General features: G+C 39.2%; 1 protein-coding gene across 2 annotated transcripts in view; it reads left to right on the top strand.

Annotated features, from left to right (window-relative positions):
• Positions 1 to 23,795, top strand: part of SLC2A9 (solute carrier family 2 member 9) — a 741,777-nt gene that overhangs the window by 132,311 nt on the left and 585,671 nt on the right. For both annotated transcript variants that reach the window (XM_073648512.1, XM_073648502.1), the window contains exons 2-3: positions 5,915 to 5,974; positions 7,977 to 8,075. In XM_073648512.1, the coding sequence (XP_073504613.1) occupies positions 5,915 to 5,974; positions 7,977 to 8,075 (159 nt within the window). The remainder of the gene's footprint in view (positions 1 to 5,914; positions 5,975 to 7,976; positions 8,076 to 23,795) is intronic.

Raw genomic sequence — 23,795 nt, 5'->3', positions numbered from 1 at the left:
TACAGGGACTGGGTTTGGCTTACTCAATGCTATATCCAGCCAAATTAAGGGTGGTGGCTCTGGGAGGGGTACACTTTTTTCAGACCCCTGAGGAGATGAAAATTTGGCTGAATCAGAATGGCAAACATATCAGAGCTGATGGGGCCCGTTGAAGAAGGCTCTGGTTGTTCGAGGGTTAATTGTTATTAAGATTGTAAAATTTGAATGGTTATAGGATAATTGTCCTTTGGTACTGCGGGACGAAAATGTTTATAATGGTTGTGTTTGGCGGCGCAACAGGCATTTTATTCTGTCATCAGTGGGCGGGAGAGACGAAGAGGTGGAGAGTTAACTAGAAGAGTAGTAAAGCGTCTGAAATCTCAGACCCTAATAATTGCTAAGTTGTGGAAAGGCATTCTTCTTTCTCGTATAGAGATTGGAGTATAGGTATTAAAACAAAAGGTTGATAAAGTTCCTGTGGGGAAAGGGTTGGGGAAGTTCGAGGGGTAGTTTAAGTTGAGTTTTAAAATTGGGAATCGGGGGGCGGTAGGTGTTAGAGAAGGGAGGGTACTGGGGGGATGGAGACCAATGGGGGGGGGGAGAAATACTGATATCACTGACTATGATGGGAGGAAGAGTTAAAATTTTGAGCTGGAATGTTAGAGGCCTATCTAACAACACGAGACGAACAGCAATACTGCAATATATTATGCAACAGAGGCCCTCGGTGATATGCCTTCAGGAAACACACCTGATTAGTGAAAAAAAAGCTGTGCTACAGAAGAGATGGGTGAGGAAGGTGTATCACTCGACATTCTCAGCCTACACTAGAGGGGCGTCAATACTGGTACACTCAAGCACGCAGTTTGTAGAGGTAGAGGTGTCAATAGACAAAGATGGTCAATATGTATTTGTAGTGTGTAAGATTTTCAATAGACTATTATGCATTGTGTCTGTATATATCCCTCCGCCATAATCAGGGAAAAAGATGCAGGAAATTCTAGAAATATAGGGTAGATGGGTAGGGGTTCCTATGCTTATAGTGGGTGATGTAAACAATATTGTCAATGACCACTGGGATAAGGGAAGACATGCCTTGTTGAGGAATGAGGGGAATGAGACAGCGTTTGGTAACTATTTAAAGGAAGTAGCCTTGACAGATCTATGGTGGGTATGAAATGTGGATAAGTACTGTTACTCCTGCTATTCGGCCACATATGGCTCTTTGTCCCGTATAGACGTAGCCCTGGGAAATGAATGGATGAATAATTTGGTACAGGAGGTGGAGTATTTACCAAGAATGGTGTCGGACCACAGTCCGCTAGTGGTGCTACTACAAATTGAGGGGGAGTAAATCGGTCATCCTTTTTGGCTGCAACTCCTAGACATGGGGAAGATTGGTGATGAGGTCGCTGAATTTTTTACGCTTAACGAGGGTAGTGCAGAGCAGCACATTGTTTGGGACACTATGAAGTCATATTTAAGGGGGATTTTGTTCAGAGACATATCAAGGCATAAGACTACATCCAGAAACAAGGATATAGCGGTAATGGAAGAATTGAGGGCAGCGGAGGGAGTGCTGAGTAACCAGAATTCACAGGACATGCAAAACCGCATGAAGGCTGCTCAGGAAGACGTAAATAAACTACATTTGCACAAGGCAGAAAGGTTGAGGGCATTTCCAAAAGAGGCTTTATATGCAGAAGGTGAAAAAGGAGGACATCTGCTCTCAGTGGTGGCTTCTGCGCAGCGGGACTCGGTACATGTATATGCATTAAAACAAGAGAATGGCTGTGTAGTTACTCAGGGGGAGCAAATTTTGGAAGTCTTTAGGGGATTTTACAGGAAGTTATACTACTCGCAGTCGCAGCAGGTGGAAGGGGAGAATGATGCTTTCCTAGGGGAGGCTCACCTACCTAAGTTAAGCAACGAAGATAGAGAACTGTTAGACGAACCGCTTTCAGCGGAGGAATTGGGAGAGGCTTTGGCATCCATGGCATCGTATTGGAATGGTGTATAGGTGTATTGTCCCTAGGGAACCACTGACATGTATATTAGGGTACGCTGAGGAAATAAAAACAGACAACATGACCAAAAGAGCAACTGCGAGATTATTGTTTATTGCCAGAAAATTGATTGCAAAATATTGGATTAGAGAGGAGCCCCTGTCCAGACGCGAATTCATTGCCCAAACGAACTATATAATTCAACTTGAAAAAAGTATTTACACCAAGAGGAATAAGCAGGAATACTTCCATAAATTATGGCAGCCATGGTTGGATAGGATTAATTAGAGTACTCCTATATATACTACTGTAGAGTAAAACTCTTGGTAAACTGCATGGCGGAGTGGAGAGGGAAGAAGGAAAGAAGAAAAGGGGAAGAGAAGGAAAGGGAGTAGGGGAAGGAAAGAAAAGGAGTAAAGTACGGAAGAAAAGGAAAGGAAAGAAGGGGGGGTAAAATTTAAAAAAAAAAGAGAAAGAAAGATCTCCATGGAGAGCATGGGGGGGGGTAAGGGAAGTGGGGGAACTTACTATAATATTGTAAAGCAAGTATTGTCATGTAATATCTGTTCCAAGTTTTGTTGTGTTTAATAAAAATGTATCTGATTAAAAAAAAAAAAGATAATGGACGTTTCATGATAATATGTTAATGGATGCATAGAATTTGATGTACTAACACTACTCACTCTTTTGCTGTACCCCTCTGTGAAGGCACCAGGTCTCCACTGGAAGGACCAAATGCCACCGTCCATCACAAACAAGAATAGCCAAACTTGTGAGGGGGGAAAGGAGAGATACGTAAGGGAAAGGGGGAAACAAGGACAATGACAACATTTAACATACATGAATAATATAGAAAACTGTACAATAATCTCAAGATTCCTAGAAAATTTTCTGGTTAGGGACATATCCTTTGGCAACTAATGAGCCCACAGAGTATCATATAATGAGGCTGCAACCTTGTCAGCCCGCCTCACCAATGATAAAACTATTGGAAAGAAACAATAAAATACACACAACTGTCCCCTGTAGAAATTGAGGAGGGGAGTCTCCAGGACAACCGAATGGAAGCGTCACCAACTTTCTTCGGCGACCCCTACTGAACACCTAGAGCAAATATTCTTGTAGATATCTCGCAAAACTGAATTATCTCAAATATCACATCAGTATAGCAAAATAAAGTACCGGCCACTACTAATATAAATTTAGACACGCCCCCTCTGGTGGGTTGAAGGGGCCTCAATGTCCACGTGGTCGGGGAGACCGATGAGTCCCCAGGCGTCTTCCATCATCACGTCTCCGTCGACCTCCGCCTCCCTTCCTCTTCCAGACTGGCAAGGGTGCATCAGAAGGCTGTAGAGCATTCCAGTCCACAATCTTGGGCAAGGGAATATTTAAAGTTTCACAGAAAGCAGGAAGATCCCCTACAGACCTCAAAATAGATGAGACTCCATCACGCTGTGAAATCAGGGCAAATGGAAAACCCCACCTATAGGGAATTTTATGATCCAGCAAGATCTGTAATAGCGGCTTTAGATGTCTTCTCTTTTGGAGAGTTAGGTGGGAGAGTTATGGAAATAGCTGTATGTCAGAGCCCATGTACTTTATAACCTTCTCTTCACCGTCGGCATGAACTCGGGCGCACAGGTGGACTCCGCACATCCCGTGGCCCTAAGATCCTTTCTCTCTCTGGAGCCCTTCTCACTGCTCCGGTCCTCTCTCCTCACTCTCCTACCTGGCCCCTTTGACTGGGCCCTCACTCCACCTGGACCCTACTCCTCAACGGTCCTCACTTACTCGTTCTGGACCCAGGACTGGAACCCTCTAGATTTTTCTACCCTTCCTTTTATACTCTCTGTCATGTGACCCATGTCACCAACTGTCACTCTATATGGTCCCTTCTACCTTCAGTCCTTCCTTTAGTGCTCCCCTAAACTACTTCCTCCACCCACCTCTTCTACTTAGCTCCATCCTCCAGACAGGGACCGGGTCTGTGCTCTCCCTTAGGAGCAATCTTGCCCTTCCCTGATGGAGTGGTGTAGTGTTGGATGTGAGTGTGTGGGTCCCGGGTAGTGCTCCCTCCTTACCTGAGAGTGCGGTACCACACCTCTGGCTGAGATGCAGTACCTCTGTGGCAACTGGAACCGCAGGGGCGCCACAGAAGCACCATAAATTATTATACAATGGAATACAGAAATTTGTATATACAGAATAGTAACGCACTATTGTTGTATTATTACAAAAAAACAAATATTATCGTCAGTGATGTCTTGGTCTTAATATCTTAACCTGAGATGCGTCACCATCACTATTGGCTCGTTACCGCGTCTCTCTGTCACTCTTCAGGCAATGTGAGCAATGATACAGACCCTAACAGAGGCTAATGATACCATGCCATTAGGCTGCAGGTTCCTCATCGATGAGTCACTTTGCACACCAATTACACTGGCTGCCTTCGTCCCCCTTATGTACCGTACATGTACACTGGAAGTCGCAGCTCACAAGAACTTCCCTCTTCAATGGCCTGGTCGTCTCTATCGGGTCTTGCTCTGCTCCCTTGGCTCAGATCTCTTATTTCTGGTCACACCCCCCCGATTCTGGTTACTTGATTCTTCACTCATGTCTAGTCACTCGATTCTTCACTCGGGTCTGGTCACTCAACTTCACTCGGGTCTGGTCACTCGACTCCTCACTCGCTGCTGGTCACTCGAAATGGCATCCATAAGCCAACCTCGCGGCACCACGCTTCCGTCCTGCTACAAGTACAGGTCCTCCTCCCCCTCACTGCCCTCCTGGACCTTTTATAATTATTAACTGCTCCACAGCTGTCACCTAACCTCGTGTCTCCTCCAATCTGTTTCCCTCAGGAATCAAGTGCTTCCTTATGCAGTTCCTGCTGATGCAATCCTTTCTATTTTCTCTTGTTTTACAATCTTTGGCCAGTAGAAAGCGGCGCTGACTTGCTGACGTCCTGTTATATATTAACTGCGGATATCTTCCATTTGTGCATTTCCTTGCAACAGGGTCAAATAAAGTTATACAAAGTTATGAAGTTATAATAATAACAACGTCATCAAGTTGCAACTGCCATTAGGGGCTCTCACTTCATACCAATATATTCAGATCCCATTGAGTTACAATATGAGCCACATAAATCCATATACTGTGACTGTGTGCCAGGGCCTTGCCACAATTATACCTCGGTATTTGTACCCAATAGTTATCATTTACTGCTCCTTGGTGTTCTTTATACCACTGTAAACTGGCATTATTCTTAATTACATTCCTGTTGCACAATAACAAAAATACACTATATGAACAAAAGTATTGGGATGCCTACACATTACACCTACAGGGGCTTCTCTGATCTCCCATTTTACATCCACAGACATTAATATGGAGTCTGTCCCATTGCAGCTATAACCACTTCAAGTCTTCAGGAAAAACTTTCTTCAAGATTTTGGAGGTGGCTGTGGGAAGTTTTGCCCATTCATCCAGAAGAGAATTTGTTGCGTCAGACAATGATGCTGGAGGAGAGGCCGGGCTCACAATCTCTGTTCTAGTTCATCCCAAAGGTGTTGGATGGGAATTAGGTGCAGCCAATCATGTTCTTCCACAAAACTCCCCCAACCGTGTCTTTATATGGACCTTTCTTTGTGCACTGGGGCACAGTCACGGGGAACAGGAAAGGGCCTTCTCCAAACTGTTCCCACAACGTTAGAAGCTGCAATTGTCCAAAATGTTTTGTGCAGAAGCATTAAGATTTCCCTTCACTGCAAATAAGGACCCCTGAAGACAAGCCCATAGTATTATCCATCCTCCATCAAACTTAAATTCAATGATTAAGAAGTGTGTCACAATACTATTATCCATATTGCGTATGTATATATCACCTTGATAACAAAATACTTAACCTGTGTTTACTTCAATAGGGAAAAGAAAATGAAAATATGGACCCACCCATTAATGTGAAAGTAGAAAACCCTAAAAAGGTAAGCGACCACAGTAATAATTTAGGCAATAAAACTACATCTAATTTATTCATCCTATTTAAAAAAAAAAGTTAAACAACATTTTTCGAATTACTCAGAAACAGTTTTTCAAAATGCTCTAAACGATTCTCAAAATACCAAATTCTCAAACATTTATCATGGTTTCCAAGTAAAATGGATATGAATTCATGACACGTTAAAGAGGACCTTTCACTATTTTTTTATTTAAACTAATTGTCGCTGCCCCAACTGATTCTAGAACACTTTTTTTCCTGCTCCCCTCCATTCCATAGTTATTCCCCCCAGAACTAAAGATGTAAATTTTCCCTTCAACCAACAGGGCGTGTATGACTTCTCTGTGGGCGTTTGCTTTTTTTTTCCCTCTGATAGTGGCCAATCAAAACACAGCCACACCCACAAAGAAGATGAGTGACACATGCCCTATTGGTTGATGGGAAAATTAATATCTTTATTTCCAGGGGTCTTAACTTTGGAACAGAGGGGCACAGAAGAAAAAGAAAAAGGGTTCCAGAATCAGTGGAGCAGTGTCAACTATTTGAATTACTGAGTTTAAATAAAAAAAAAATCAAATGAAAGGTCCTCTCTAAAGAACCTAAAACTATTTGATCACCCCTAATGACACTCAAGATATTTTTCTTCAGAGCGAACATTAATTGAAATGTTTATTTTCCATTACTGCCCTGTGCAAGCATGGTAACAATCATCCGATTGACGTGTGACATCATCAATCAGTGCATGTTAGGGGCAGATGTTCTTCTCAGCTATCCATAGGCTAGGGTCACACAACAGTATTTTCTCGCATCCGAGAGAAACGGGCCGATTATGCTAATCACACTCTGATCAGAATTTTATCAGAGTGTGATCATAGTGTGATCCGATGTTCTCAGATGAGAAGATGGAAAAAAAAGTCTCCATCTTCTTCATTGTGTCAATCCATGAAAATCAGACTACACTCAGATGTCATCCAAGTGCAGTATGATGGTTTCCATTGACTCATTGACTTGCATGGCCGAATGCGATCCAAATCGGATCGAACTCAGGCACGTCGCAACTTTTTCCTCTGACCAGCTCGGTCCAAGGAAAATATCGGACATATGCAGGACCCCATAGAATAACATTGGTCATAACTGGAAATACATGCATGAGACCTTACTGAGAGCCATTAACATGCACACAAAACTCGCCCAGTATTCTTATTTATTTCAATGGCGAGAGGAGAAAAGTATCGATCGTTGGGAGACTGTAGGGACATTGAAGAATCTATAACATTTTTTATCTCAGAAAAAATGTAGGAATATTTCAAAATGTTTTCATTTTTCTACACTAGCCTGCTTTCAGTCACACAAATCTATTTAGGTAGGCTATCAGAAAAAGGGAAGACTTTTTAGACACCTGGAAGAGCTAGAAGTCTTCCAGACATCACAAAAATTTCACGTGTTACTTAATTTTTTTTTGCCATGACACAAAGCCAGGAGTCCAGATGCACATTTAGTAGGCATTATTGAGGTGTAACTTAATAAGGGGTACGGTCTGTGGAAACTGAGGCATATACCATATATTGGCGCACTTCACCAAATCTTATAGAACAATGTAAAAAAAAGTTGAGAGTTACAGTATGTAAACAACATTACTTTTGTCTTGGCTTAAATTGCACGGTGTGCCTTTAATATGTGTTCTTGGTGCTGTTTATTTTTGAAAATACAGAACGGAATAATTCCCGCTGTCCAAAAAATTTTTGTCTTGAAAAGGATCTGTCAGGCCACAGTCACTTCATTACATTGAGAAAATGCTGGGATGATCATACAATCTTTTGTCTATGTAAGAAGAGTACCCGCCACTGATTCACGTTGAGCGTATTAAAGGGCTATAACCGCAAAATAAACAGATGAAGTTAAACATCATGTAATACAAAAATAAGCTATATTTTTTACATATTAATTCCATTTTTTGTGACACAATTTTTTGTTTTATTTGCATCTAGGAAATCACATGGAGGCTGATAATGGCGGCTCTTGTTGGCGCTTTGGGATCCTCCTTTCTATATGGTTATAATTTATCTGTAGTGAATGCACCTGCAACAGTAAGTACTCAGGATTTAGTAAAGCAGCTATAATAATAACAGTAATGGGTCTTTTACATGGGCTGATAATCTACTGAATAAGCATTTATAGGAACTCTCTTTTCCAACCATTGGACTGTATAAACCTATAAGTGATCACCCGATGAGTGAGCAAATGGCTAATCACTTCTTTGTGCAACATAAAATATCATTGTTATGGCCGCTCATCTCTCATTTTAAACAGGGAATGTACTGATGACAACATGCAAACTGTGAGGGACGGAGTGAGGATAACAAATGGGCTCTCCAAGAATGTAATAAAATGGGCCATATAATTCAAATGATAGCCTGCCCACTCACATGTCAGTCTGAATAAAACACAGCTCCCAAGACCTGTCTCTCAAATGACAAAGAATTTTTATCGTAAGCACATATACCGTGGATTGCGATAGTATTCATTCCCTTTGGCTTTTTACCTATTTTGCTACTTTACAACCTGTGTTGAAATATTTTTGTAATCCGATTTGTGTGCGATGCATCAGCACTAAATAGTCTAAGTTGGTGAAATGAATTGAGAAAATATAGGCATAAATTAAATTTATGGGATCAAATAACTAAAAATTGTCATGTGCATATGTATTCACTCCTGTTACTATGAGCCCCTAAAAATTTCTGGTGCAAGCAATTACCTTCATAAGTCACATGCCGAATGAAAAGATGTCCACCTGTGTGCAATTTAAGTGTCATATGTCTGTCAGCATATACACACCTTTTCTGAAAGGCCACAGAAGCTGCAGCACCATTAAGCAAGAGCCACCACTAACGAAACACCATGAAGACCAAGGAAATCTCCAAACAAGTCAGAGACAAAGTTGTTGAGAAGTACAAGTCAGGGTTAGGTTATAAAAAGTTATCCCAATCTCTGATGATCCCCCGGAGCACCATCACATCTATTATCAAGTGGAAAGAACATAGTACCACAACAAACCTGCCAAGAGAGGGCTGACCACCAAACCTGGCAAGGAGGGCATTAATCAGAGAGGCAGCACAGAGACCAAAGGTAACCCTGAAAGAGCTGTAGCATTACCAAGCAGAGAATGGAGTATCTATGCATACAACAACTATAAGCCATACACTCCATAGAGGGGGTCTTTATGAAAAAGTGGGCAGAAAAAAACCTTTACTTGCGCACAAAAATTGTAAGGCTTGTTATGAGTTTGCCAAAAGACATGTGGGAGACTCCCCAAATGTATGGAGGATGGTGCTGTGGTCAGATGAGACCAAAATTGAACTTTTTGGGCACAAAAGTAAACCCTATGTATAGGGCCAAATCAACACAGCCCATCACACCATGAACATCAGCCCCACAGTGAAACATGGTGGTGGCAACATCATGTTGTGGGGATGTTTTTCAGCCGCAGAGGCATGGAAAATGGTCCAAGTCGAGGGGAAGATGGATGGTGTGAAATACATAGATATTTTTGAGCAAAACCTGTTTCAGTCTGTTAGTGATTTGAGACTGGGACAGAGGTTCACCTTCCAACCGGACAATGACCCAAAGCATTCTGCTAAAGCAACACTCGAGTGGTTTAAGGGGAAACGTGTAAATGTTTTGGAGTGGCCTAGCCAAAGCCCAGACCTTAATCCAATTGAGAATCTGTGGTCAGACTTGAAGATTGCTGTTCACCAGAGGAAACCATCTAACCTGAAGGAGCTGGAGCAGTTTTGCCTTGCGGATTGGGTAAAAATCCCAGTGGCAAGATGTGGAAAGCTCATAGAGACTTATCCAAAGCGACTTGCAGCTGTAATTGTCACAAAAGAAGGCTCTAAAAATATTGACTTTAGGGGGGTGAATAGTTATGCTCACTGAAGTTTTCAGTTATTTTGTCCCATTTGTTGTTTGCTACGCAATAAAAAAGCAAACAAATGTTCACAGTTGTAGGCATGTTCTTTACATGAACTGATGCAAACCCTCAAAAAAACTGAAATTCCAGGTTGTGAGGTAGGAAAACACGAAAAATGACAAGAGGGTGAATACTTTAGCAAGACACTGTACCTTCATGAATCGAGGAGAAAGGCTGTGACATGAGAAGCAATAAATCTTCTCCTCGGCTGACTGAGCACACGGATTCATACACATGTCCAATATTATCATATTAGTACTATCAATTGTTTTCATGAATAGCACTTGCACCGATGATAGTCTAAGGGGCCATTTACATGTCCGTGATTTTTCGCCGTCGGAGTGGTCCACAGAAAATCATGGAGACTGTCTGATTTTGATCTGAAGGTCAGATAAAAATCAGCAATGCAAGTCTACGGTTCCGTGAAAAAAATCAGACCACAATTGATCTGACTTTCACGGACTGTCAGAGAGAATAAGGTGGAAAAACGTTATTTTTTTTTCTTTACATGCAAGAAATGCTAATGATGCATTTTGATTAACTCTGATCCAACTCTGATCCAACTCTGATCAAAATAATCAGTCTGTTTTCTCCAGCCTCAGACCATCGTGTGCAGTAAGCTGAGGAGAAGATTTTTTTTTTCCTGGTACAGCCCTTCTCTTCTGCTCATGGAGATACAGTATGTGTGCTTATTAGAGATGATTGGTGTTCGACTCGAACTGTTCGCCAATCTCAAATTCGAGCTGTTTTGGGCGGTGTTCGAGCTGTTCGGCGAACACGAACAATTTGAAAAAAATTCGGCTGTTCAAGGTTATGTTCGATAACTGTTCGCGCACGAAAATCATAACCGGATTTTTTCTCAGTAATGCTGAAAATTAATGTTAATACGCAGTTTGAGTGGACAGCGGGGCGGGGGGAGGGGCAGGGGATGGATGTCTGCAGAAATAGTGAAGATCTCCATTTTTTTTTCTCTTTCCCGCATTTACAGTGGGGAGGTGCAGTCTGTCAGCCTATCAGCAGCGCACACACGGAGCGAAGTGCTTTTTTTCACACAAGCAAGGGCATGTGTCATTGGCAGTGTATGTCACATGTCCTTGCCCTATAAGACCCAGCCATTTTCCCCGTCGCCACCATTTTCTCACTGCTGCAGCTGCGTGTTAGACGGCACCGCTGTTGCTGTGTGCGCTATACTTTGTTAATTTCAAGCCAATTTTCGCACAAATCTACAGATAGCTTGGGAGTAGGGAATAGTTGTGATTGCAGTCCTTTTAAGGACTAGGTTACATCATTTCCCACGACTTTTATCAGGCTGGTCTGTGCTCTTAAATAGATTGGTTGGGAGTAAAGACTAATTGTAATTGCAGTCCTTTTCAGGGCTAGGTTACATCAGTTCCTATCACTTTTATCAGGCAGGTCTGTGCTCTTAAATAGATAGGTTGGGAGTAAAGACTAATTGTAATTGCAGTCCTTTTGAGGGCTAGGTTACATCAGTTCCTATCACTTTTTGCCAAGCTGGTCTGTGCCAGTGCTGGGCAAGTTTTTTTCACAGCATATGGCTAAATCTACCAAAGCAAATCCTCTTTGGCCTCTTGCAGTGTGTGTTAGTCACTGGAGTAGCCTATCTGTGTTGCAAGCTACACCACCTGTGTATAGAATACAAATATTTTTACTGCACCTAGTGAAGTAAAACCTTTTGGGCATAGCATCATTCTTTTAGTCTATCTATACTAACCTCCACCAGGTTGCAAATTCAATATAATTTTTATCTGCATCTAGCTCTGAAAAAAATATTTCGGCTTGTAGCAGTGTGTGGGACTTGTTCTATTAGTCCATCTATACTAACCTCCACCAGGTTGCAAATTCAATATAATTTTTATCTGCATCTAGCTCTGAAAAAATATTCGGGCTTCGACTTGTAGCAGTGTGTGGGACTTGTTCTATTAGTCCATCTATACTAACCTCCACCAGGTTGCAAATTCAATATAATTTTTATCTGCATCTAGCTCCGAAAAAATATTTTGGCTTGTAGCAGTGTGTGGGACTTGTTCTATTAGTCCATCTATACTAACCTCCACCAGGTTGCAAATTCAATATAATTTTTTATCTGCATCTAGCTCTGAAAAAATATTTCGGCTTGTAGCAGTGTGTGGGACTTGTTCTATTAGTCCATCTATACTAACCTCCACCAGGTTGCAAATTCAATATAATTTTTATCTGCATCTAGCTCTGAAAAAATATTCGGGCTTCGGCTTGTAGCAGTGTGTAGGACTTGTTCTATTAGTCCATCTATACTAACCTCCACCAGGTTGCAAATTCAATATAATTTTTATCTGCATCTAGCTCTGAAAAAATATTTTGGCTTGTAGCAGTGTGTGGGACTTGTTCTATTAGTCCATCTATACTAACCTCCACCAGGTTGCAAATTCAATATAATTTTTATCTGCATCTAGCTCTGAAAAAATATTCGGGCTTTGGCTTGTAGCAGTGTGTGGGACTTGTTCTATTAGTCCATCTATACTAACCTCCACCAGGTTGCAAATTCAATATAATTTTTATCTGCATCTAGCTCTGAAAAAATATTTTGGCGTGTAGTAGTGTGTGGGACTTGTTCTATTAGTCCATCTATACTAAACTCCACCAGGTTGCAAATTCAATATAATTTTTTATCTGCATCTAGCTCTGAAAAAATATTTCGGCTTGTAGCAGTGTGTGGAACTTGTTCTATTAGTCCATCTATACTAACCTGCACCAGGTTGCAAATTCAATATAATTTTTATCTGCATCTAGCTCTGAAAAAATATTCGGGCTTCGGCTTGTAGCAGTGTGTGGGACTTGTTCTATTGGTCCATCTATACTAACCTCCACCAGGTTGCAAATTCAATATAATTTTTATCTGCATCTAGCTCTGAAAAAATATTTTGGCTTGTAACAGTGTGTGGGATTTGTTCTATTAATCCATCTATACTAACCTCCACCAGGTTGCAAATTCAATATAATTTTTTATCTGCATCTAGCTCTGAAAAAATATTTCGGCTTGTAGCAGTGTGTGGGACTTGTTCTATTAGTCCATCTATACTAACCTCCACCAGGTTGCAAATTCAATATAATTTTTATCTGCATCTAGCTCTGAAAAAATATTCGGGCTTCGGCTTGTAGCAGTGTGTGGGACTTGTTCTATTAGTCCATCTATACTAACCTCCACCAGGTTGCAAATTCAATATAATTTTTATCTGCATCTAGCTCTGAAGAAATATTTTGGCTTGTAGCAGTGTGTGTGACTGGTTCTATTAGTCCATCTACACTAACCTCCACCAGGTTGCAAATTCAATATAATTTTTATCTGCATCTAGCTCTGAAAAAAATATTTCGGCTTGTAGCAGTGTGTGGGACTTGTTCTATTAGTCCATTTATACTAACCTCCACCAGGTTGCAAATTCAATATAATTTTTATCTGCATCTAGCTCTGAAGAAATATTTTGGCTTGTAGCAGTGTGTGTGACTTGTTCTATTAGTCCATCTATACTAACCTCCACCAGGTTGCAAATTCAATATAATTTTTTATCTGCATCTAGCTCTGAAAAAATATTTTGGCTTGTAACAGTGTGTGGGATTTGTTCTATTAATCCATCTATACTAACCTCCACCAGGTTGCAAATTCAATATAATTTTTTATCTGCATCTAGCTCTGAAAAAATATTTCGGCTTGTAGCAGTGTGTGGGACTTGTTCTATTAGTCCATCTATACTAACCTCCACCAGGTTGCAAATTCAATATAATTTTTATCTGCATCTAGCTCTGAAAAAATATTCGGGCTTCGGCTTGTAGCAGTGTGTGGGACTTGTTCTATTAGTCCATCTATACTAACCTCCACCAGGTTGCAAATTCAATATAATTTTTATCTGCATCTAGCTCTGAAGAAATATTTTGGCTTGTAGCAGTGTGTGTGACTTGTTCTATTAGTCCATCTATACTAACCTCCACCAGGTTGCAAATTCAATATAATTTTTTATCTGCATCTAGCTCTGAAAAAATATTTCGGCTTGTAACAGTGTGTGGGACTTGTTCTATTAGTCCATCTACACTAACCTCCACCAGGTTGCAAATTCAATATAATTTTTATCTGCATCTAGCTCTGAAAAAAATATTTCGGCTTGTAGCAGTGTGTGGGACTTGTTCTATTAGTCCATTTATACTAACCTCCACCAGGTTGCAAATTCAATATAATTTTTATCTGCATCTAGCTCTGAAAAAATATTTTGGCTTCGGCTTGTAGCAGTGTGTGGGACTTGTTATATTAGTCCATCTATACTAACCTCCACCAGGTTGCAAATTCAATATAATTTTTATCTGCATCTAGCTCTGAAAAAATATTCGGGCTTCGGTTTGTAGCAGTGTGTGGGACTTGTTCTATTAGTCCATCTATACTAACCACCACCAGGTTGCAAATTCAATATAATTTTTATCTGCATCTAGCTCTGAAAAAATATTCGGGCTTCGACTTGAAGCAGTGTGTGGGACTTGTTCTATTAGTCCATCTATACTAACCTCCACCAGGTTGCAAATTCAATATAATTTTTATCTGCATCTAGCTCCGAAAAAATATTTTGGCTTGTAGCAGTGTGTGGGACTTGTTCTATTAGTCCATCTATACTAACCTCCACCAGGTTGCAAATTCAATATAATTTTTTACCTGCATCTAGCTCTGAAAAAATATTTCGGCTTGTAGCAGTGTGTGGGACTTGTTCTATTAGTCCATCTATACTAACCTCCACCAGGTTGCAAATTCAATATAATTTTTATCTGCATCTAGCTCTGAAAAAATATTCGGGCTTCGGCTTGTAGCAGTGTGTAGGACTTGTTCTATTAGTCCATCTATACTAACCTCCACCAGGTTGCAAATTCAATATAATTTTTATCTGCATCTAGCTCTGAAAAAATATTCGGGCTTCGGCTTGTAGCAGTGTGTGGGACTTGTTCTATTAGTCCATCTATACTAACCTCCACCAGGTTGCAAATTCAATATAATTCTTATCTGCATCTAGCTCTGAAGAAATATTTCGGCTTGTAGCAGTGTGTGGGACTTGTTCTATTAGTCCATCTATACTAACCTCCACCAGGTTGCAAATTCAATATAATTTTTTATCTGCATCTAGCTCTGAAAAAATATTTCGGCTTGTAACAGTGTGTGGGACTTGTTCTATTAGTCCATCTACACTAACCTCCACCAGGTTGCAAATTCAATATAATTTTTATCTGCATCTAGCTCTGCAAAAAATATTTCGGCTTGTAGCAGTGTGTGGGACTTGTTCTATTAGTCCATTTATACTAACCTCCACCAGGTTGCAAATTCAATATAATTTTTATCTGCATCTAGCTCTGAAAAAATATTTTGGCTTCGGCTTGTAGCAGTGTGTGGGACTTGTTCTATTAGTCCATTTATACTAACCTCCACCAGGTTGCAAATTCAATATAATTTTTATCTGCATCTAGCTCTGAAAAAATATTTTGGCTTTGGCTTGTAGCAGTGTGTGGGACTTGTTATATTAGTCCATCTATACTAACCTCCACCAGGTTGCAAATTCAATATAATTTTTATCTGCATCTAGCTCTGAAAAAATATTCGGGCTTCGGTTTGTAGCAGTGTGTGGGACTTGTTCTATTAGTCCATCTATACTAACCTCCACCAGGTTGCAAATTCAATATAATTTTTATCTGCATCTAGCTCTGAAAAAATATTCGGGCTTCGACTTGTAGCAGTGTGTGGGACTTGTTCTATTAGTCCATCTACACTAACCTCCACCAGGTTGCAAATTCAATATAATTTTTATCTGCATCTAGCTCCGAAAAAATATTTTGGCTTGTAGCAGTGTGTGGGACTTGTTCTATTAGTCCATCTATACTAACCTCCACCAGGTTGCAAATTCAATATAATTTTTATCTGCATCTAGCTCTGAAAAAATATTTCGGCTTGTAGCAGTGTATGGGAATTGTTCTATTAGTCCATCTATACTAACCTCCACCAGGTTGCAAATTCAATATAATTTTTATCTGCATCTAGCTCTGAAAAAATATTTTGGCTTGTAGCAGTGTGTGGGACTTGTTCTATTAGTCCATCTATACTAACCTCCACCAGGTTTCAAATTCAATATAATTTTTTATCTGCATCTAGCTCTGAAAAAATATTTCGGCTTGTAGCAGTGTGTGGGACTTGTTCTATTAGTACATCTATACTAACCTCCACCAGGTTGCAAATTCAATATAATTTTTATCTGCATCTAGCTCTGAAAAAATATTCGGACTTCGCCTTGTAGCAGTGTGTGGGACTTGTTCTATTGGTCCATCTATACTAACCTCCACCAGGTTGCAAATTCAATATAATTTTTATCTGCATCTAGCTCTGAAAAAATATTTTGGCTTGTAACAGTGTGTGGGATTTGTTCTATTAGTCCATCTATACTAACCTCCACCAGGTTGCAAATTCAATATAATTTTTTATCTGCATCTAGCTCTGAAAAAATATTTTGGCTTGTAACAGTGTGTGGGATTTGTTCTATTAGTCCATCTATACTAACCTCCACCAGGTTGCAAATTCAATATAATTTTTTATCTGCATCTAGCTCTGAAAAAATATTTCGGCTTGTAGCAGTGTGTGGGACTTGTTCTATTAGTCCATCTATACTAACCTCCACCAGGTTGCAAATTCAATATAATTTTTATCTGCATCTAGCTCTGAAAAAATATTCGGGCTTCGGCTTGTAGCAGTGTGTAGGACTTGTTCTATTAGTCCATCTATACTAACCTCCACCAGGTTGCAAATTCAATATAATTTTTATCTGCATCTAGCTCTGAAAAAATATTTTGGCTTGTAGCAGTGTGTGGGACTTGTTCTATTAGTCCATCTATACTAACCTCCACCAGGTTGCAAATTCAATATAATTTTTATCTGCATCTAGCTCTGAAAAAATATTCGGGCTTCGGCTTGTAGCAGTGTGTGGGACTTGTTCTATTAGTCCATCTATACTAACCTCCACCAGGTTGCAAATTCAATATAATTTTTATCTGCATCTAGCTCTGAAAAAATATTTTGGCGTGTAGTAGTGTGTGGGACTTGTTCTATTAGTCCATCTATACTAAACTCCACCAGGTTGCAAATTCAATATAATTTTTTATCTGCATCTAGCTCTGAAAAAATATTTCGGCTTGTAGCAGTGTGTGGGACTTGTTCTATTAGTCCATCTATACTAACCTTCACCAGGTTGCAAATTCAATATAATTTTTATCTGCATCTAGCTCTGAAAAAATATTCGGGCTTCGGCTTGTAGCAGTGTGTAGGACTTGTTCTATTAGTCCATCTATACTAACCTCCACCAGGTTGCAAATTCAATATAATTTTTATCTGCATCTAGCTCTGAAAAAATATTCGGGCTTCGGTTTGTAGCAGTGTGTGGGACTTGTTCTATTAGTCCATCTACACTAACCTCCACCAGGTTACAAATTCAATATAATTTTTATCTGCATCTAGCTCTGCAAAAAATATTTCGTCTTGTAGCAGTGTGTGGGACTTGTTCTATTAGTCCATTTATACTAACCTCCACCAGGTTGCAAATTCAATATAATTTTTATCTGCATCTAGCTCTGAAAAAATATTTTGGCTTCGGCTTGTAGCAGTGTGTGGGACTTGTTCTATTAGTCCATTTATACTAACCTCCACCAGGTTGCAAATTCAATATAATTTTTATCTGCATCTAGCTCTGAAAAAATATTTTGGCTTCGGCTTGTAGCAGTGTGTGGGACTTGTTATATTAGTCCATCTATACTAACCTCCACCAGGTTGCAAATTCAATATAATTTTTATCTGCATCTAGCTCTGAAAAAATATTCGGGCTTCGGTTTGTAGCAGTGTGTGGGACTTGTTCTATTAGTCCATCTATACTAACCTCCACCAGGTTGCAAATTCAATATAATTTTTATCTGCATCTAGCTCTGAAAAAATATTCGGGCTTCGACTTGTAGCAGTGTGTGGGACTTGTTCTATTAGTCCATCTACACTAACCTCCACCAGGTTGCAAATTCAATATAATTTTTATCTGCATCTAGCTCTGAAAAAAATATTTCGGCTTGTAGCAGTGTGTGGGACTTGTTCTATTAGTCCATTTATACTAACCTCCACCAGGTTGCAAATTCAATATAATTTTTATCTGCATCTAGCTCTGAAAAAATATTTTGGCTTCGGCTTGTAGCAGTGTGTGGGACTTGTTATATTAGTCCATCTATACTAACCTCCACCAGGTTGCAAATTCAATATAATTTTTATCTGCATCTAGCTCTGAAAAAATATTCGGGCTTCGGTTTGTAGCAGTGTGTGGGACTTGTTCTATTAGTCCATCTATACTAACCACCACCAGGTTGCAAATTCAATATAATTTTTATCTGCATCTAGCTCTGAAAAAATATTCGGGCTTCGACTTGAAGCAGTGTGTGGGACTTGTTCTATTAGTCCATCTATACTAACCTCCACCAGGTTGCAAATTCAATATAATTTTTATCTGCATCTAGCTCCGAAAAAATATTTTGGCTTGTAGCAGTGTGTGGGACTTGTTCTATTAGTCCATCTATACTAACCTCCACCAGGTTGCAAATTCAATATAATTTTTTACCTGCATCTAGCTCTGAAAAAATATTTCGGCTTGTAGCAGTGTGTGGGACTTGTTCTATTAGTCCATCTATACTAACCTCCACCAGGTTGCAAATTCAATATAATTTTTATCTGCATCTAGCTCTGAAAAAATATTCGGGCTTCGGCTTGTAGCAGTGTGTAGGACTTGTTCTATTAGTCCATCTATACTAACCTCCACCAGGTTGCAAATTCAATATAATTTTTATCTGCATCTAGCTCTGAAAAAATATTCGGGCTTCGGCTTGTAGCAGTGTGTGGGACTTGTTCTATTAGTCCATCTATACTAACCTCCACCAGGTTGCAAATTCAATATAATTCTTATCTGCATCTAGCTCTGAAGAAATATTTCGGCTTGTAGCAGTGTGTGGGACTTGTTCTATTAGTCCATCTATACTAACTTCCACCAGGTTGCAAATTCAATATAATTTTTTATCTGCATCTAGCTCTGAAAAAATATTTTGGCTTGTAACAGTGTGTGGGACTTGTTCTATTAGTCCATCTACACTAACCTCCACCAGGTTGCAAATTCAATATAATTTTTATCTGCATCTAGCTCTGCAAAAAATATTTCGGCTTGTAGCAGTGTGTGGGACTTGTTCTATTAGTCCATTTATACTAACCTCCACCAGGTTGCAAATTCAATATAATTTTTATCTGCATCTAGCTCTGAAAAAATATTTTGGCTTCGGCTTGTAGCAGTGTGTGGGACTTGTTCTATTAGTCCATTTATACTAACCTCCACCAGGTTGCAAATTCAATATAATTTTTATCTGCATCTAGCTCTGAAAAAATATTTTGGCTTTGGCTTGTAGCAGTGTGTGGGACTTGTTATATTAGTCCATCTATACTAACCTCCACCAGGTTGCAAATTCAATATAATTTTTATCTGCATCTAGCTCTGAAAAAATATTCGGGCTTCGGTTTGTAGCAGTGTGTGGGACTTGTTCTATTAGTCCATCTATACTAACCTCCACGAGGTTGCAAATTCAATATAATTTTTATCTGCATCTAGCTCTGAAAAAATATTCGGGCTTCGACTTGTAGCAGTGTGTGGGACTTGTTCTATTAGTCCATCTACACTAACCTCCACCAGGTTGCAAATTCAATATAATTTTTATCTGCATCTAGCTCCGAAAAAATATTTTGGCTTGTAGCAGTGTGTGGGACTTGTTCTATTAGTCCATCTATACTAACCTCCACCAGGTTGCAAATTCAATATAATTTTTATCTGCATCTAGCTCTGAAAAAATATTTCGGCTTGTAGCAGTGTATGGGAATTGTTCTATTAGTCCATCTATACTAACCTCCACCAGGTTGCAAATTCAATATAATTTTTATCTGCATCTAGCTCTGAAAAAATATTTTGGCTTGTAGCAGTGTGTGGGACTTGTTCTATTAGTCCATCTATACTAACCTCCACCAGGTTTCAAATTCAATATAATTTTTTATCTGCATCTAGCTCTGAAAAAATATTTCGGCTTGTAGCAGTGTGTGGGACTTGTTCTATTAGTACATCTATACTAACCTCCACCAGGTTGCAAATTCAATATAATTTTTATCTGCATCTAGCTCTGAAAAAATATTCGGACTTCGCCTTGTAGCAGTGTGTGGGACTTGTTCTATTGGTCCATCTATACTAACCTCCACCAGGTTGCAAATTCAATATAATTTTTATCTGCATCTAGCTCTGAAAAAATATTTTGGCTTGTAACAGTGTGTGGGATTTGTTCTATTAGTCCATCTATACTAACCTCCACCAGGTTGCAAATTCAATATAATTTTTTATCTGCATCTAGCTCTGAAAAAATATTTTGGCTTGTAACAGTTTGTGGGATTTGTTCTATTAGTCCATCTATACTAACCTCCACCAGGTTGCAAATTCAATATAATTTTTTATCTGCATCTAGCTCTGAAAAAATATTTCGGCTTGTAGCAGTGTGTGGGACTTGTTCTATTAGTCCATCTATACTAACCTCCACCAGGTTGCAAATTCAATATAATTTTTATCTGCATCTAGCTCTGAAAAAATATTCGGGCTTCGGCTTGTAGCAGTGTGTAGGACTTGTTCTATTAGTCCATCTATACTAACCTCCACCAGGTTGCAAATTCAATATAATTTTTATCTGCATCTAGCTCTGAAAAAATATTTTGGCTTGTAGCAGTGTGTGGGACTTGTTCTATTAGTCCATCTATACTAACCTCCACCAGGTTGCAAATTCAATATAATTTTTATCTGCATCTAGCTCTGAAAAAATATTCGGGCTTCGGCTTGTAGCAGTGTGTGGGACTTGTTCTATTAGTCCATCTATACTAACCTCCACCAGGTTGCAAATTCAATATAATTTTTATCTGCATCTAGCTCTGAAAAAATATTTTGGCGTGTAGTAGTGTGTGGGACTTGTTCTATTAGTCCATCTATACTAAACTCCACCAGGTTGCAAATTCAATATAATTTTTTATCTGCATCTAGCTCTGAAAAAATATTTCGGCTTGTAGCAGTGTGTGGGACTTGTTCTATTAGTCCATCTATACTAACCTTCACCAGGTTGCAAATTCAATATAATTTTTATCTGCATCTAGCTCTGAAAAAATATTCGGGCTTCGGCTTGTAGCAGTGTGTAGGACTTGTTCTATTAGTCCATCTATACTAACCTCCACCAGGTTGCAAATTCAATATAATTTTTATCTGCATCTAGCTCTGAAAAAATATTCGGGCTTCGGCTTGTAGCAGTGTGTGGGACTTGTTCTATTAGTCCATCTATACTAACCTCCACCAGGTTGCAAACTCAATATAATTCTTATCTGCATCTAGCTCTGAAGAAATATTTTGGCTTGTAGCAGTGTGTGGGACTTGTTCTATTAGTCCATCTATACTAACCTCCACCAGGTTGCAAATTCAATATAATTTTTTATCTGCATCTAGCTCTGAAAAAATATTTCGGCTTGTAACAGTGTGTGGGACTTGTTCTATTAGTCCATCTACACTAACCTCCACCAGGTTGCAAATTCAATATAATTTTTATCTGCATCTAGCTCTGCAAAAAATATTTCGTCTTGTAGCAGTGTGTGGGACTTGTTCTATTAGTCCATTTATACTAACCTCCACCAGGTTGCAAATTCAATATAATTTTTATCTGCATCTAGCTCTGAAAAAATATTTTGGCTTCGGCTTGTAGCAGTGTGTGGGACTTGTTCTATTAGTCCATTTATACTAACCTCCACCAGGTTGCAAATTCAATATAATTTTTATCTGCATCTAGCTCTGAAAAAATATTTTGGCTTCGGCTTGTAGCAGTGTGTGGGACTTGTTATATTAGTCCATCTATACTAACCTCCACCAGGTTGCAAATTCAATATAATTTTTATCTGCATCTAGCTCTGAAAAAATATTCGGGCTTCGGTTTGTAGCAGTGTGTGGGACTTGTTCTATTAGTCCATCTATACTAACCTCCACCAGGTTGCAAATTCAATATAATTTTTATCTGCATCTAGCTCTGAAAAAATATTCGGGCTTCGACTTGTAGCAGTGTGTGGGACTTGTTCTATTAGTCCATCTACACTAACCTCCACCAGGTTGCAAATTCAATATAATTTTTATCTGCATCTAGCTCCGAAAAAATATTTTGGCTTGTAGCAGTGTGTGGGACTTGTTCTATTAGTCCATCTATACTAACCTCCACCAGGTTGCAAATTCAATATAATTTTTATCTGCATCTAGCTCTGAAAAAATATTTCGGCTTGTAGCAGTGTGTGGGACTTGTTCTATTAGTCCATCTATACTAACCTCCACCAGGTTGCAAATTCAATATAATTTTTATCTGCATCTAGCTCTGAAAAAATATTTTGGCTTGTAGCAGTGTGTGGGACTTGTTCTATTAGTCCATCTATACTAACCTTCACCAGGTTTCAAATTCAATATAATTTTTTATCTGCATCTAGCTCTGAAAAAATATTTCGGCTTGTAGCAGTGTGTGGGACTTGTTCTATTAGTACATCTATACTAACCTCCACCAGGTTGCAAATTCAATATAATTTTTATCTGCATCTAGCTCTGAAAAAATATTCGGACTTCGCCTTGTAGCAGTGTGTGGGACTTGTTCTATTGGTCCATCTATACTAACCTCCACCAGGTTGCAAATTCAATATAATTTTTATCTGCATCTAGCTCTGAAAAAATATTTTGGCTTGTAACAGTGTGTGGGATTTGTTCTATTAGTCCATCTATACTAACCTCCACCAGGTTGCAAATTCAATATAATTTTTTATCTGCATCTAGCTCTGAAAAAATATTTCGGCTTGTAGCAGTGTGTGGGACTTGTTCTATTAGTCCATCTATACTAACCTCCACCAGGTTGCAAATTCAATATAATTTTTATCTGCATCTAGCTCTGAAAAAATATTTTGCCTTCGGCTTGTAGCAGTGTGTGGGACTTGTTCTATTAGTCCATCTATACTAACCTCCACAGGTTGCAAATTCAATATAATTTTTATCTGCATCTAGCTCTGAAAAAATATTCGGACTTCGCCTTGTAGCAGTGTGTGGGACTTGTTCTATTGGTCCATCTATACTAACCTCCACCAGGTTGCAAATTCAATATAATTTTTATCTGCATCTAGCTCTGAAAAAATATTTTGGCTTGTAACAGTGTGTGGGATTTGTTCTATTAGTCCATCTATACTAACCTCCACCAGGTTGCAAATTCAATATAATTTTTTACCTGCATCTAGCTCTGAAAAAATATTTCGGCTTGTAGCAGTGTGTGGGACTTGTTCTATTAGTCCATCTATACTAACCTTCACCAGGTTGCAAATTCAATATAATTTTTATCTGCATCTAGCTCTGAAAAAATATTCGGGCTTCGGCTTGTAGCAGTGTGTAGGACTTGTTCTATTAGTCCATCTATACTAACCTCCACCAGGTTGCAAATTCAATATAATTTTTATCTGCATCTAGCTCTGAAAAAATATTCGGGCTTCGGCTTGTAGCAGTGTGTGGGACTTGTTCTATTAGTCCATCTATACTAACCTCCACCAGGTTGCAAATTCAATATAATTCTTATCTGCATCTAGCTCTGAAGAAATATTTTGGCTTGTAGCAGTGTGTGGGACTTGTTCTATTAGTCCATCTATACTAACCTCCACCAGGTTGCAAATTCAATA

Source organism: Phyllobates terribilis, unplaced genomic scaffold (assembly GCF_046119375.1).
Source record: "Phyllobates terribilis strain yellow unplaced genomic scaffold, ASM4611937v1 Scaffold_1__5_contigs__length_1240528914, whole genome shotgun sequence".
NCBI classification, from domain to species: Eukaryota; Metazoa; Chordata; class Amphibia; order Anura; family Dendrobatidae; genus Phyllobates; species Phyllobates terribilis.
Note: the sequence above shows the minus strand (reverse complement) of the source record. Positions and strands in the feature narration are given on the sequence as shown.